The 14,835-nt window shown below is 40.8% G+C and overlaps 1 protein-coding gene across 2 annotated transcripts in view; it reads right to left on the bottom strand.

Annotated features, from left to right (window-relative positions):
• The window catches only part of Ap3b1 (adaptor related protein complex 3 subunit beta 1), a 202,794-nt gene that overhangs the window by 76,578 nt on the left and 111,381 nt on the right, over positions 1–14,835 (bottom strand). For both annotated transcript variants that reach the window (XM_029468582.1, XM_021180280.2), the window contains exons 16-20: positions 12,055–12,241; positions 10,980–11,110; positions 6,871–7,009; positions 4,135–4,288; positions 721–868 (exon numbers count right to left, since the gene is read on the bottom strand). In XM_029468582.1, coding sequence (XP_029324442.1) covers positions 721–868; positions 4,135–4,288; positions 6,871–7,009; positions 10,980–11,110; positions 12,055–12,241 — 759 coding nt within the window. The remainder of the gene's footprint in view (positions 1–720; positions 869–4,134; positions 4,289–6,870; positions 7,010–10,979; positions 11,111–12,054; positions 12,242–14,835) is intronic.

The following is a 14,835-nucleotide window of genomic DNA, read 5'->3' as shown; positions in this document are numbered from 1 at the left end:
TTGGTTTTTCGAGACAGGGTTTCTCTGTGTAGCCCTGGCTGTCCTGGCACTCACTTTGTAGACCAGGCTGGACTCGAACTCAGAAATCCGCCTGCCTCTGCCTCCCGAGTGCTTCATTTTCTTTTCTTAGAGAGCTTTCATAGGAAACTTTTTAAAACTTAGAAATGAATGCTAAAATCACTTCTCAAAGTGCCCCTCTTCCTTCCTGTGACTTCAGCTAGCAGAGATAGAACAAAGGCTACTTTGCTTACTTTCTTGCTATTCTAGGATGAGGTCAGCTACTGAAGCAAAGCGACTTAAGACTCAGGATAGGAAAATGTCTTATTATTAAATGTCTTATTATTAAATAACAGCAACCCTAAATACTTCCTAAGACCGCGTCTTAAACCCACCGACGCTCTCCCACCTCCACTGTCTCAGAAGAATCAAACAAGAAAGAAGAATCACAGGGGCTCCCCGCTCCCCTCTGTAAGTTGGTTTTTACTCTTTTCAGACAGGGCTTCTCTGTGTAGTCCTGGCTATTTGGGAACTTGCTCTGAAGACCAGGCTGCCCTTAAACAAGAGATCCACCTGCTCCCCCTCCCCCAACCCCGTCCTTCCCCCTAGTGCTCAGACTAAAGGTATGGGCCACCACTGCCCAGTTCAAACGTATTTATATTTATAACTGAAGAAAGCTACAAGCTCTAAATGTGTGTCAGCACAGCACATGCATGGGCTTACCGTAGCCACGTTTCTGGGTGCAGGCTCACTGTCAGAGCCGGACTCCGACTCTGACTCGGAAGAACTGTCTTCCATGGAACTCGACTCCTCACTGGACGATTCTGAAGCTCTAGAGTTTTCATTTTTCTTCTCCCTATTTTCTGAATCACTGTGAATAAAGATGAATTTTGAGATATAAACTGCAAACCCTTGTGCAGACAAATTAAAGTTATTTTCTAAAACACAATAAAAATGGCTTAAAAGTCCTGAGATATGAAAATTAAATAAGGGCTGCCTAGATGACTCTGTGGGTGACGGTCCCGTGGCCAAGGGTGACGAGCACAGTCTGATCTTCAGGACCTACACAGAGAAGGACAGGATCGAAACCCACGGGTGGCTCTCTGATCCTGACATGTGCACTGGGAAGCATGCGCTCACACAGAAACAAATTAAATGTAGTGTTACCAAGTAAGCTGGAGTGACTTCAAATGCAAAATCATGAAACAGCGCTGGCTGATGTCATCAGTAACCACAGAAAAATACTATGACAAGGCCAGCTGGTTTTGTGGGAATTAAGAGTTAATAGCAAGAAATTCTAAGAACTCAGGCTGAGTTTTATAATCAAGACTCAAATGTTGCTTACTGAGAAGTTTAAGAGGTTATACATCTACTTTTGTCAACAGACCTACACTTGGTAGATTTTGTTTCTTTCTGGAAAAATCAACATGACAAGCACACAAATGGGATCTTAGATATATTATGTAAGAAGATGTTAGCTGGTGTTGCTATGTAGCCCAGGCTAGCCTCCCACTTGGTCTTCCAGCCTCATACTCCAAGTGCTGGGAAGAAGGTGCATGCCACCACACCACACTCTTCACTGGCTTCTTTTAATATACTGTTTCACTAAGGGTGCTGTGCACTTAGTCACTGAGTCAACTAGTATTTATTACTAGCTTGTTAGCTCCATGCTAGGTACTAAAGATAATGGTGAAGAGACAGAGTCTGTGGTGCACTGGGGCATACAGAGAAATGCAATGGCAGTGACAAGGCACCCAGCAAAATGCTGCACAGTGCAGGTGCTTTATGACAACACGCAAAGGGACACCTACACCGATTCCCACGAGGAGGAGGCTTCTTGAGAAACAGAAGTGGGCTGAGTGGGCAAATCAGAACTATCCCCAAAGAGAACAGAGAGCAGGGAGACGGACAGCTCACTGCCTCCAGGAAAGTCTAGTACCTTTCATTCTGCGTTTGTGCAAGTGTACATGCATGTATGCATACATGCATGTGGGCTCCTTTACACCTCTAACCTGGGGACTACTAGAGAGAGAGCTCAGCAGTTAAGAATGCTTATACTCTTATACATACAAGACCCTGGGTTCAGGTCTAAGTACATACGTGACAGCCTGTAACTCCCAGCTCCAGGGGATCCAAGACTGCCCTAACCTCCTCAGGCCACTGCATGATGTGGTTGATGCACACACACACACACACACACACACACACACACACACACGCATGCACACGCACTCGTACATATACAATCAGTCAATCGACCTAACGTTTTTCTGTTTTGTTTTTAATAATTTCCCTTAGGCCCGGCAGTTGTAGATGCTTCATTCCAACGACCTACTGCAGCTGCTCTCTTCCTGGCTCTCTTATTAACCCACTTACAATAAGGACAGCACCATCTGAGGTTAAATAAATGTAAGGACACACTGGCATGAGAGGGGATCCTGAACTCGGATGTCCTAATCCCCCTCCCTCCACCGTGCTATTGTTTCTACCATGAAGACACTTTGGAATGTAAGACTGAAAGTGACAAACACCTGTCACTACTAAAGAGTCGCTTCTGTGGAGACTGAAAGCTTCTCAAGAACTTCCACAGCTGGGCAGGCAAACGGCAATCAAACTCTAAGCGACAGGCTGCAGGCCTGGGAGGGGAGAGCAGCGTGGAAGAGGATCAATAGCTCTCAAAATTGATTTCTGGGGAGGAAATATGGTTGCTGTTTATTAAAAAATGGAGCAATGGCAACATCTCAGAGCACATGTAATTATATTTGAAGATGGAAAAATATGTTGTTTTCTCTCCTACAAAATAGTAGCAATATATATTGTCCCCAATCCACTGTTTAAAACATGGACCTGCAAATAGAACGGCTTAGACTTGTCTTTGTGGTTCACATTGGTGTAACAATTACTTTGAATTCAAACATAAACAAAAATTTAACAAAAACATTCCTGAAGAAAAAAATACGAAACTAGTATGTGATTAAAAGCATATATCATGATGACATGTGCCATCTGAGGAAATACTGCTATGCGGAGGAACACATCAAGAAACAAGCACTTTCCCCGACCACATCAGCACAGCACAGCCAGTCTGATGTGAAAGCCAAGCAGTGTCCTCACACACCAGGGATGCCAAGCCACGGTCTCACTCTCTGCAACAAGGGAGCTACTCTAAAGAGCTTTCACTCCCAGCACTACAGATAAGATTTTAAAGGTAAAAGTGTTATTTTATTATGCATCACTCAATTCTGATGGTAATTATTGTTTACCTTACTGCTTAGAGTTTCAGATGTTAACCTAATGAGAAGAATTTACTGGTAACTAGGTTTTTAACTTTGCAATGATGAAAAGCCTGTATTAATTTAACCTACAGATTTCATTTGTTCTGAACAGGAAAAACAATATAAATCACTTTTAAAATCATTAAATCCTGACTTAAATTAATAAAGTCATAATTAGGGCATTATGCTGTGTTTGTTATGGAAGTGGCAGGGCGAGCTGCTTTAATTACTGCCTGTAATAAAAGGAGCAGAGAGCGTACTGTGCGCAATCAGTGCTGTCAGCCACGACTGAGCCAAGCTGCAAGCTCATCATGGGAGTGGGCAGCAGGCCCCAAGAAGGGCTAGGAAGTCAGCAGAGGCCACTCGGACAGCAGCGGGGGCGGGGTGGGGGACAGAGCCACACAGTCCAAGGTATTTATTAGCCCCAAATACTCAAAATCATAATTACGCTGTTGATAATGGCAGATCTTGAAAAGCACTAACCCTTAAGTATCTTCTGTCTTCCTTCACAGCCTTTGACTCTGATATTTGGACCATAATTTCTTTTAATGTAACATTATTTAGGAAAATCAATTGTCTTGGTTACATAATGGCAAAGTGCTCAAGGATTTAATTTTGGTCCTCAGCAAAATTGCTGCAAAAGGTAATTAAGTGTTTCATCCTTACTGCTTATCACTTAAGCCAGCCTTCCAAGGTGAAGATGAACCCTAAGATCTGCTCACGTTCAAAATAAAACCCAAGCATGGTACGCAGGTCAAGGTTTAACATCTGTTTTGGAGAAATTACACAGGCATCTTCTAACTGAGAATTAAGGAGAAATAGTGACTCTGGGGAAGTTCTTGAGGAAAACTGACTACGTTACCTTTTCCTCTTGGTTTTGGAGTTCCTCTTGGCCACCTTCTGGCGTTCCGCTTCTGCCTGGCTTCCGGTCTCGCTGTCTTGTCCACTGGAGGAGTCCTCACTGCTGTCCTCATTGCTGGTGCCTGTGTCTCCACTCTCACTTCCAGACCCGCTCTCTGCAAGACAGACCAGCTGTTCTTTCACTTAAACCATTTAACTATGTGTAGGACCCACAGCGACTGAGGGAAAGGAGGTACTGACTTAGATGGACCTTGTCTGTTCAGAGGCAATCTGGAAGGACTCAGACAGACACAAGATGCTCTGATAATGGGTAGAGCAAAGGCAACATGAGCAAGGAAATCAACTTGAGAGGGTCTCTCTTTTAAATATAAAGCAGCTAGCTATGACATGCCTTTGTTTTTTTTTTTTTGTTTGTTTGTTTTTTAAAAGAATGAATAGGAGTGGTATAAGAAAGAAACCGTTTTGAATTCTGCTACTTGTTACTGAAATTTTTATTTAGCAAAAAGTAAAGCAATAGTTAGATCTTCCATGGAACCAATTGAAAGGGAAAAGAGCTTTTAAGTCATTCCCGAAAAATGTCTTAAGTATATAAGCAGCAAGCAAAATTCCCAAAGAGTTATGACTTACTTCTGCTAGCCTGGGAGTTTCCCAGTCTGAGATAATACAGCATAGCTGTGTTCTTTCAGAAGGGATGAATTAAGAGCTGGGTATGATGGAGCACAGTTGTAATTCTAGGAGGCTGAGGCAAGATAAATAAGCTTGAGTTCAAGGCCAGCCAGGGCTACAAGTGTGCCATTCTCTCAAAAATACTTATGTATTAATGTATTAAAATGCAGCCTAATTTTCATTATTACGAATGATTATAGGTGCAGAGCTGTACACTAAATGAAAGGACTGTCACAGAGTTAGCTATGAAGCAAGATTCTCCTGTGAGGTGTCCAGGGTCAAATCCTGGCTATGCCATTCCCCAGCTCTAAGACTGCAACCTCTGACTCTGTTTCCTTTACAAAAGGGAAACACTTAAGAGCCGCTGTGGCAAGTACACAACCGGAAGTGTGTGCCAGTGACACCTTTCCCAAACTTTCCCAAAGCTCTTAAACCAAGATATACACGGAGGGGGGGGGGGAAGAAGTATAACAAAAACAAGTTACAGGGCTGAGAGGTGGCTCAGTGGATAAAGTGCTTGCTGCACAAGCCTGAGAAGCTATATATATTTGGCCCCCTAGCACCCAACACCTGTAAAAGCCACTCGTGTTTGGTAGATGGGGATGGATGGGGGTAGCTGGTACTCATTAGTCAGCTTAGAAAAAAAAAACCAGTGAGCACTAGATTCAGCAAAAGAGAGAGACACCAGGCATTGGCATGCACAAGTGTGCACCTCACACACAAGTATACACCACACCCACCACCTACTTTTCAACCCTCACACAAAGAACAAGGGAGCAGGCAGCAACAGCACCAAATTCATCCACTGCCTGCCATCACGTGGGAGTCAATGGCAATCTAGGCCCAGCTCAGATTGGGCAATTATTTTTCCTCTGGGTGTACAGAAGAACCCCTCACACAGGACTTGCTATTGTGTTTCAGACAAGCTCATCAACAGCCACAGAGTTAACAGAATGCCATAGGATGTTGAACAACACTAATCTAGAAATAGGCCCAAGCTTGACAACAAACAGGATGGAGACACATGTGTAGGGTATAAAATAAAGTGCATGATTAACTATAGAAACAATCCAATTAACTATGGAAACAATTTTCCTCAATGGTCTACCTCACTCTTCAAGTTACATATTTTCTATGTTAACTTTTCAGTTGAGATATTTGACTTATTATATAAGAAGATAATGTACTGCCAGGCAGTGGTGGAGCACCCCTTTAATCCCAGCACTTGGGAGGCAGAGGCAGGCAGATTTCTGTGTTCAAGGCCAGCCTGGTCTACAGAGTGAGTTCCAGGACAGCCAGGGCTACACAGAGAAACCCTGTCTCGAAAAAAATCAACCAACCAAACAAAAACAAACCATCAAAAAAAAAAAAAAAAAAAAAACCACCAAATACAACAAAAAAAGATAATGTATCGGGGTTAATTTATCAGATATTACAAAAATTTTCATAGGGCAGGTAAGAAAGTAGTAGAGAACTAGGTAATAGCCTTGGGCCAGAACAGCCACCATGTTACACTTTTGACTTGTGACTCATGTCAACTAACGTAAATATCATGCAAAATTTTAGCTTTTGTTTTAGTTGGGTTTTTTGTTTTGTTTTGTTTTGTTTTTTGGTCTTATGAGACTGAGTTTCTCTGTGTAGCCCTGGCTGTTCTGAATCTCTCTCTGAATCTCTCTCTCTCTCTCTGAATCTCTCTCTCTGTGAATCTCTCCTCTCCTCCCTCTCTTTCCTCCCTTTCTCTCTCTCCTCCCTCTCTCTCCCCTCCCTCTTTCTCTTCTCTTCTCCTCTCTTTCCCTCCCCTCCCCTCCCCCTCCCCCCACCCCACGCTGGCCTGCCTCTGCCTCCCAAGTGTTAGGATTAAAGTGTTCCTCTTCACCTCATTCAGTTGGTACAGCTGATGGCCAGGATTCTCAGTCCATACCTATATGCTTTTCTCAATGCTCTCAACTTCCTAGCTCTGAAAATAAATAAACTCTGAGATGTCTTAGGTTTAGTAACAGACTAGGGGGAGACAAAGGATAAGATAAGGAGCATCTTGTGTGACAACCACTCCAATTATTATAAAGCCCACCACTGTCACTGCTGCTATCCGAGGGGTTCTCATCCTCATCTTCCTTTTCTTCCTCCTCGTCCTCCTCCTCAGATTCAGAGTAAAATTTCTTCATGGGTTTTTCTTTCTTGGTTTTCCCAAGTGGGGTCCATTCTTTTGCCTGTTTATATCAACAAAGCAAACATTAATGAAGTCTTATTATGGGATGCAGACTCCTGGCAAGTTCACTGTGAACTCAGAAGAGAAGTTTGAGACTTTCACAGAGAAACCAAGTGCTAGCCATGCAGTCCCAACAGCAAAGCTATCCATTTCCAAACACAGCATATAGACTCTCATTCAGAGCCCACTTTTATCTCACTCACATTACATTTCCAGAGTGTTTACCAAATGTGTTGGTCCACCTAAGACTTAACCTACAGTATCAACAACAATAATACACGTGACACTTAAGAGGACAAAAGCAAGCAGACTATAGTAACACTGGCAGTAACTACCCATCGCCTTGCTAAGCTGAAGCCCGACTTCTCATAGCCTCATCTCTAACCCATGGGGACGTGCTTTCCCACTCTGCTCTGGGCACCTGTCTCTCTTGGACTGCCGCAGGAGGTTCCCAACCGGTTACTTGCTTCTCCTGACCATTGAGTCCAACCAAAGTCTGCTGAAGACAGCAGCTGGACAGTCAGGACCAGCTACTCTCTGGTTCTCCTTAGCTCCCCATTTCACTCAATACTTGGGCAAAGTCCACAACAGTCTCCCTCCTGAGGCCTGGCAAGCTGTTCCCACACACTTCCTTTTCCTCTTGCAGACTCTGCTACAGCCAATCTAGAGTGTATATGTATACATATATATGTGTGTGTGTGTGTGTGTGTGTGTGTGTGTGTGAGAACAGGTGCGGGCACATGCATTATTGTAAAGGGATTTACAGCATGATATACCAAAGTCTCATTACAATTTTCTGGGAATATATTTTAAAATACTAATATAAACAAAAATATTTATGCTTAAAAAACAAAACAAAACAAAACCAATTGCCAAGAGAAGCTCCAGTGGCCTGAAAAATCATTACTTGGGAAATGACAAGAAAACTAATAAAAATAATTTGAATACATGAGTTTCCACATCCACATAGTTTCACACATTAAAGGCCCAAAGCCTAATACCACTAGATTCTCACTTTGGTGTGAGAGCTATAGAGCTGCAAGCAAAAGAAAAGCAGCAAAAACAGGAGAAGAGATGGAGACATGGGAAAGCTAAGGTCCTCCACACAGCATGTTAACTATATGTTTATAAAGCAAAATGTCCTTGATATGCACAAGAAAGTCTTGAGTAACTGGAAAAAAAGGATTTTCTGTAACTAAACAAAAAATTCTAAAGGAGCCACAAAACTCACTGGTACCTTAATATAAATATACATCATATCTGATATCCTGGAAATGGTGGTGTGTAATTCAAAGTGACTTCTAGTGTCAACCTGACCAGGCTCCCTGTTGTTTTGATTAAAATGTCAGATTATCTAAGCTTCAGACATTTTTCTTCCTAAGTTATATTTCATAATAATGAGATTTGACCTTAGAGGATCACTAGATAGTAAACCCAGAATAATACAGTGTATCATGTGCACAAAATGCACTGATATGACTTCCGGGGGAGGACTGTACACAGCAAGGCAAAAAGGGATGATCTGAGCAACGCTTTCTGCAGTTAGGAATTCATCTCAAAATAGAACTAGTTACATTGTATTTATCTTTCATTACATCCCTCATAAAGCTTTTTAAACCACTATCTCAGAAACTGATAGAAGAAATCTGTTTGTTCTATAGCTTAAATGGATACTTTTAAAATCTGGTTCCATTAGCTATAATTATTCTCCATAAGTTATTATTAATTTCAGAAATATAGTCAGCAAAATGAAAAAGAAACCACAACTGAAATGAAGATAGGAAAACAGATTGCTTATGTACTGTTCCTATAAAAGAGTTAATGCTTAGAACACGTGAAAATGTAAGAAGGCAGCCAACCTTAGAACACCACCGAGAAAAAACCTAACTGCATAGCATTGCTACCAATTTCTAAGAAGATGCGCTCTTTCCAGAGGGAAGAGAAAGGGAAGTAAAGAGCGGGCTATTATGGTGGGAGAACAAAAGGATTGTTCTACTTGAGCCAGAGCATTGTGTAGCCAATCAGACAAGAGGAGAACAAGCTAAGAGCCAGCAAGCACACTTATCAGGAAAGATGATGTCTGCACAAGACCACAGCAGAGAACACTCACTACATAATCCAGCCTCTAACAAAACCTGTGCACACAGAAGAAATGTGCTCCACATCGTTTATGTTTGGGAGAAACACAAGCAGGCCTAGCTTCAAGTCTGAACACACTTGCGAGGGGTTTTTATTATATTTTAAATAGATGTGTTTTATGTCTTTATGGGGTGAGTGCTGAGTGTGGAGGCCAGCATCCATGTTGTGGATGTTCGTGAGCCTGGCACTCAGAAATTCTGCCAGAAGGGCTGGCTGTGAATACCAGGGCCATTCTCATGTCACTGCCTCACTAGCATGGCTTTACAGATGTGCCCCCACCACAGCTGGGTTTCTATGTGGGTACTGGGGCGTCAGACTTCGGTCTTCATGCTTACCAACTGAGCATCTCCCCAGCCGGTTTTCATCATTTGCTAGACCATGAAAATGATGGCGCTGAGCACAGACAACAGCGATCTGCACACAAGTTCAGGCATCCTCTCCTTGATAACACAGGAAATCACGGAAAACACACCAGACAGCAGACAGGGGACTAGAACCCTGATCTGCAAGAGCATTTATTTAGGCTTTATAAACCTTGGTTTCCTTACCTATAAAATAGAAATATTGAGCCTGGCATGATGGGATACATCTTTAATCCCAACACGTGGGAGACAAAGGCAGGTGGATTTCTGTTTGAGGGCAGCCTGTTCTACATAATGAGTTCCAGGACAGCCAGAACTATACAAAGAAACTGTCTCAAAAAACAAACAAACAAACAAGAAAACAAAAACAAAAAAAATCCACAAACAAAACAACAATAACAAGAGAAAATGGGGTGGATATGGGTACCATTATGAAGTTTAAACAAATTGGTATCTGCCACATGTCACTGACGGGGCTCTGAACTAAGCTACATTAATTATCTGCTGCCAGACATGCTTCAAAGCCAGTGTAAGTTTTGTATTCAAAAGAAAGCTGTTTCTCAGCATAATCATATTACATGGCTATGCTCATTAATGGGATTATATTTAAAATAGTGATTTCCTTCCTTTGCACGTGGAAGAGAACAAGGAAGCTAACTAGCTTTCCAACCAGAGTTAATGGTAAAGGCTTCTGATTATCTAATTTCTAGTTCACTGTACCACTTATATGAGGAAAACATTAAGAATGTAATTCTCACCTGCTCCATTTAAATTTAAAAACAAAGAATATATTCACACAATTTCTAGGTACAAGCAAAATATCTTTCATTATCAAACTTACTATGAAACAATAAATAGGTAACACTAGTAAAGAGTAATCATTGTTCAAGCCTAACACCCAGTATATTTAAGTAAAGATTTAGAAAACATAATTGGCATTTTTTAAATGTAAAAAGTGTATTATTCATTTCTAGTTGTAACCTTGTCAAGGTTATCTTTGGTTTACAATGCTCTCTACTTATTTTTAAGCATCACTTAAAACTGAGCTCATCAGAAAACCCAGTACATTTTGTACAGGTTTTTCTTTTCTCGAAAAGAACAGCAAAAATTATTTATAAAAACACTGACAGGAAGCTTACGAATCTCCAACAAAGTAGAAAAAGCTCAATCCATTGAAACTAAATACCTTAGAAATTGAATCTACACAGCTACAAATGCAATCGCACAAATGTAGCTGGCACTGATGCAGAGAATTCAATTCTCTATTTCCTTGAAGCAGAGAACAGTCCAGGTACAGCAGCAAGGAAACACAATGCTCAGTTCCTCTAAGGCAAGGTGTATCTAACACATTACATTCAGAAACACAAGAACAGCGTGCAGTTTTCAGCCCAAAGGGTTTTATATAAAATGGTAGTTACCCAAGAAGCTCTCATTGTTAGAACAAAATTAATCTCAGAAAGGTCAACTTACTGACTCTATTACTTCTACATTGCGAACCGATGGGTCAGGCGCCACCTCTGGCCAATTAGATAATTCCAGGTACCCAGACGCTTTAATGTTGAGAGTATGAGATAAGGTGCCAAGCTGGAAGCGATCCCTATCTATTAAAAATGGAGGAAAATAGAAAATAAACAATATGAGCTGTATATAACAGATGACAATCATATCAGAGCTCAAGGTAATTGGCATATTACCACAAATGTCAAGGAATAAATATAAACCAGGAAGCTCTTCATAGGTCAGAAAACTGATTTCAGCCCATAGATTACAATAATCTCCCCCATAATGGTCAATCAAAAAGCTAATCAGTCAGTGTGTTTAGAGGTGTTGCTCTGAAATGTAGCTTCTCTAAAAATTACTTTACTGTGAATATTAGGAATGACAGCACAGCTAAACCATCCATATACATGCCTCGGCACAACACACGCGGAATCTCAATGGTTTCTGTGCCACACAGTAAACTGCATTTACTGTTTTACAACACTTAAGTAAGAAACCATGTGGAAGCCAAGCTCCAGAGCCACATGGTTCCAACCATACTCGCTGCTTATTAGCTGACAAGATATTTAATTACAAAAAGCTGGGGAAAAAGAACACAAGCTCCTTCCTTGAAAAATGAACTTGAATGTAAAGATTCTATATGAACTAATCTCCTCTAGAGATGCTGACATTAGTGTGCATGGGTATTTAATGAATAACTTACTATTATTAGGTATCAGGAACTAAAAGTCTTTATTTAAAGCAGAAATAAAGCCCATGTCTATAAGAACAGAACAGGTATTTTACCTACCGTTCAGTTAAACTGCCTAATGAGAATAAAAACCAGAAAACCTGAATTTATTTAGGAGAACAAGGTCTACAGGAAAATAAACTTTAACAGACATAGAATAAAACTTGCCGTGAAGAGATGAAAAAGTGCAAGCACAATGTTCTCACACCCCCACACGGAAGTCGTGTTTCTCAGAGTTAAATCTGAAGCACATCAGGAATGGGCACACTGACGCATTGTAGGCAGCATGTTTTACAGCTATGCATCTCATGATACCTTTAAAGGGAGACTCTAGCAGTGGTGCAGGCTTCTGTGCTAGGAAGATTTTTTTGGCATATTTACTTAAAGCTCCACTCTTCTCGTTCGGAACAATAAGCTGCCTAATAAATCTTGTGCGGTCTCTGATGTCGTAGTTTTGATCATACTTGCCGAGATTTAATATGTACTGGGTAAGCAATTTTGTCTGTTCGGGGGGAAAAAAAAAAAACAGAACAAGTTGAAAATACGGTTATTTATGATTATTGATAACTCTGGATAAACATATTTAAAGATGTAATAAAAATGAATGGTTATGTCAAACAAATGTCGTTCCATGGGGAATATGCATTTCTAACGTGGCAAATGGAATTCTGTAGCCAACGCACATGTCCTCTTCTGTGCTGGGGAGGTGAATGCTGAGCTCTGAGAAGCAGCCATGTGCTAGATTATTAAACTGCTGAAGTGGAAAGAAAGGCATCATTAAAAAAATAATCATATATGGCAAACCCGCTGAAGGGTCTACGTGAGAATAATGAATGTGGAAATACAACTAAAAACATGGCACTCAAAACTTAATCGGAAAAATATGCAGGACATCAAAACATCAGAGAGTATTAGGGGCTGGCAAACGGCTTCTCCTGAGGTGTGCTTTATGAAGAGCTACTGTCCCTGGCACAGGCCGTGTCTGCACTCTGACTGCACTCCGTTACTTCACCCTGAATTATGACCCATTAAAGCAGACACATGAATCACTGAACTGGATTACTGCAAATTATTTGCAGTGCATTTAGCTGTTACTTTTTCATAAAAGCAAGCTGCTGATGCCCTCTAAAAACTAGGATGAAAGAGTTCTTCCATTTTTCCACCATGCCGCTTATAGCCTCTAGTAATATTGGTCATTTATTTATTTACGTAAGCTTTTACACCATAATCAGGCTTGCTAAGTCAACTTCTGAACGCACTACATTAATGTATATTGAGATGATTTTAATAATAATTAAACCAATATTGGAATATAACAAAATAGGTTTGTATTTTAAACTACAGTGTTTTTAAATGAAAAGGCAATTTTAATTTAGAAATCTACATGTGTACAAATTGTAAATTAAAGCTAAAAGGAAGTCATAAAATAAGGCGAAAATAACCAAAGATTGGTACTATTAGAGAATTGTACACACATTATAAACAAATGACAATAGATCCAATCAACAGGGAGAAGCAAAGACACTGCTAGAACAGCATGGCAGAGATCAGGGACAGACAGCTGGGCCCTAAACCACAGTCAGCGGAGGGCTGGCCAGGAGAGAGAGCAGGGAAGCTTCTTTTGGAAGCAAAGTATTTGGAAGCATTAACAGGGGTTTATTACGAAGGAATTATAAATGCTTGCGGGTTTTCCTGAATCTAGTTACCAACAACGGCTGTCCGTGTTGCCTCATCCCTAAGTAAAGACTTCCATGGTTCCTGTTTAAAGAATGGCAACCAGCCGGTACCCGGACACCTGAGAAACGCAGCTCAGCAGCAGCTCACACACGGGGCGCTGCACGGCTGAAACTACCTGCACCGGAGAGCTGGGAACGCGTGTAACCGTTACTCTCCGCAGATCAGAGCGAAAATCACAGCTGGTTAACACCCAAGTCCACCTGAGCACTGAGACAGAGAACCCGAAGCTCCATTTAACCAAGAAAATGAAGCCTATGAATGTAACTTTTTGAACTGGCAGTCATACATTCTGCTTATAAATTTCTTAACCCCCAAACTAAGTTTTCAAAATGAAACTTTTAAAATATATTAACAAGCATATTTACATTGAAAATAATTAAAACTATGTATGTATAAAATTATTGATAAGCTTATAGAACAATTCTCTTAAAGTATATTTTCAAAATAAAATTCTTCATAACATAAAATGCATATCTCTATGCAATGATGCACTGAAATAAGTACAATAATTATTCATCTCACACTAGAGTAAACAGTTTCTTTGCTGTCTGTCTCTAGTAGCAAAGACATTTAGAAACAAAGGCATTTCTCTGAAGAATGCATTTATAATATAGTATATTTTGTCTTTTATTTTTCAAAGTTAGATTTTATGATTAGAAATTACAAAATTGCTGTCATTTTCAAAGTATTCTCTATATATCACAATATTTGTATGTATGTATGCTATAAATGTATATACATGTATGTATATGTGTACATGCGTGTGCATGTGCACCAACCATCAGCTTGAGTGTCTTCCATGGTTGCATCCCACCATGTGTTTTGAGACACGGTCTCTCACTGAACCTGGAGAGCATGGATTGCTTCAACTGATTGGACAAAAAGCACCAGGGACATAGCAGTGTCTGCTCCTCCCCTCCCACCAGCACAGAAGTTACAGATGTTTGTGCCTCTGTTCTTTTTTTTTTTTTTAGCAGCCTTATTTATAATAGCCAGAAGCTGGAAAGAACCCAGATGCCCCTCAACAGAGGAATGGATACAGAAAATGTGGTACATTTACACAATGGAGTGCTGCACCTCTGTTCTTAACTCACATGGCACTCAACAGTGATATCACAGAGATCACAGAGACCGAGATTCAAAGCTGAGGTGAAGAAAGCTACTTGTGTGTTACTGAAACACAAGTCAATTGGTTATCAATGAAGACACTGCTGCATTAAGAATTGAAGCTGGGGACACAGTTGGGTCAGACCCTGAGACAGTCACCATAGAGAGGAGCCCTGAGTAAATCACCATGGCACTGTAACATCACTAAGGGTTCCATCAAACAACAAACATCACTGCTTCAGACAAGAATCG

Source organism: Mus caroli, chromosome 13 (assembly GCF_900094665.2).
Source record: "Mus caroli chromosome 13, CAROLI_EIJ_v1.1, whole genome shotgun sequence".
NCBI lineage: Eukaryota > Metazoa > Chordata > Mammalia > Rodentia > Muridae > Mus > Mus caroli.
The sequence above is the reverse complement of the archived record's forward strand: the minus strand, read 5'-3'. Positions and strand labels throughout refer to the sequence as shown.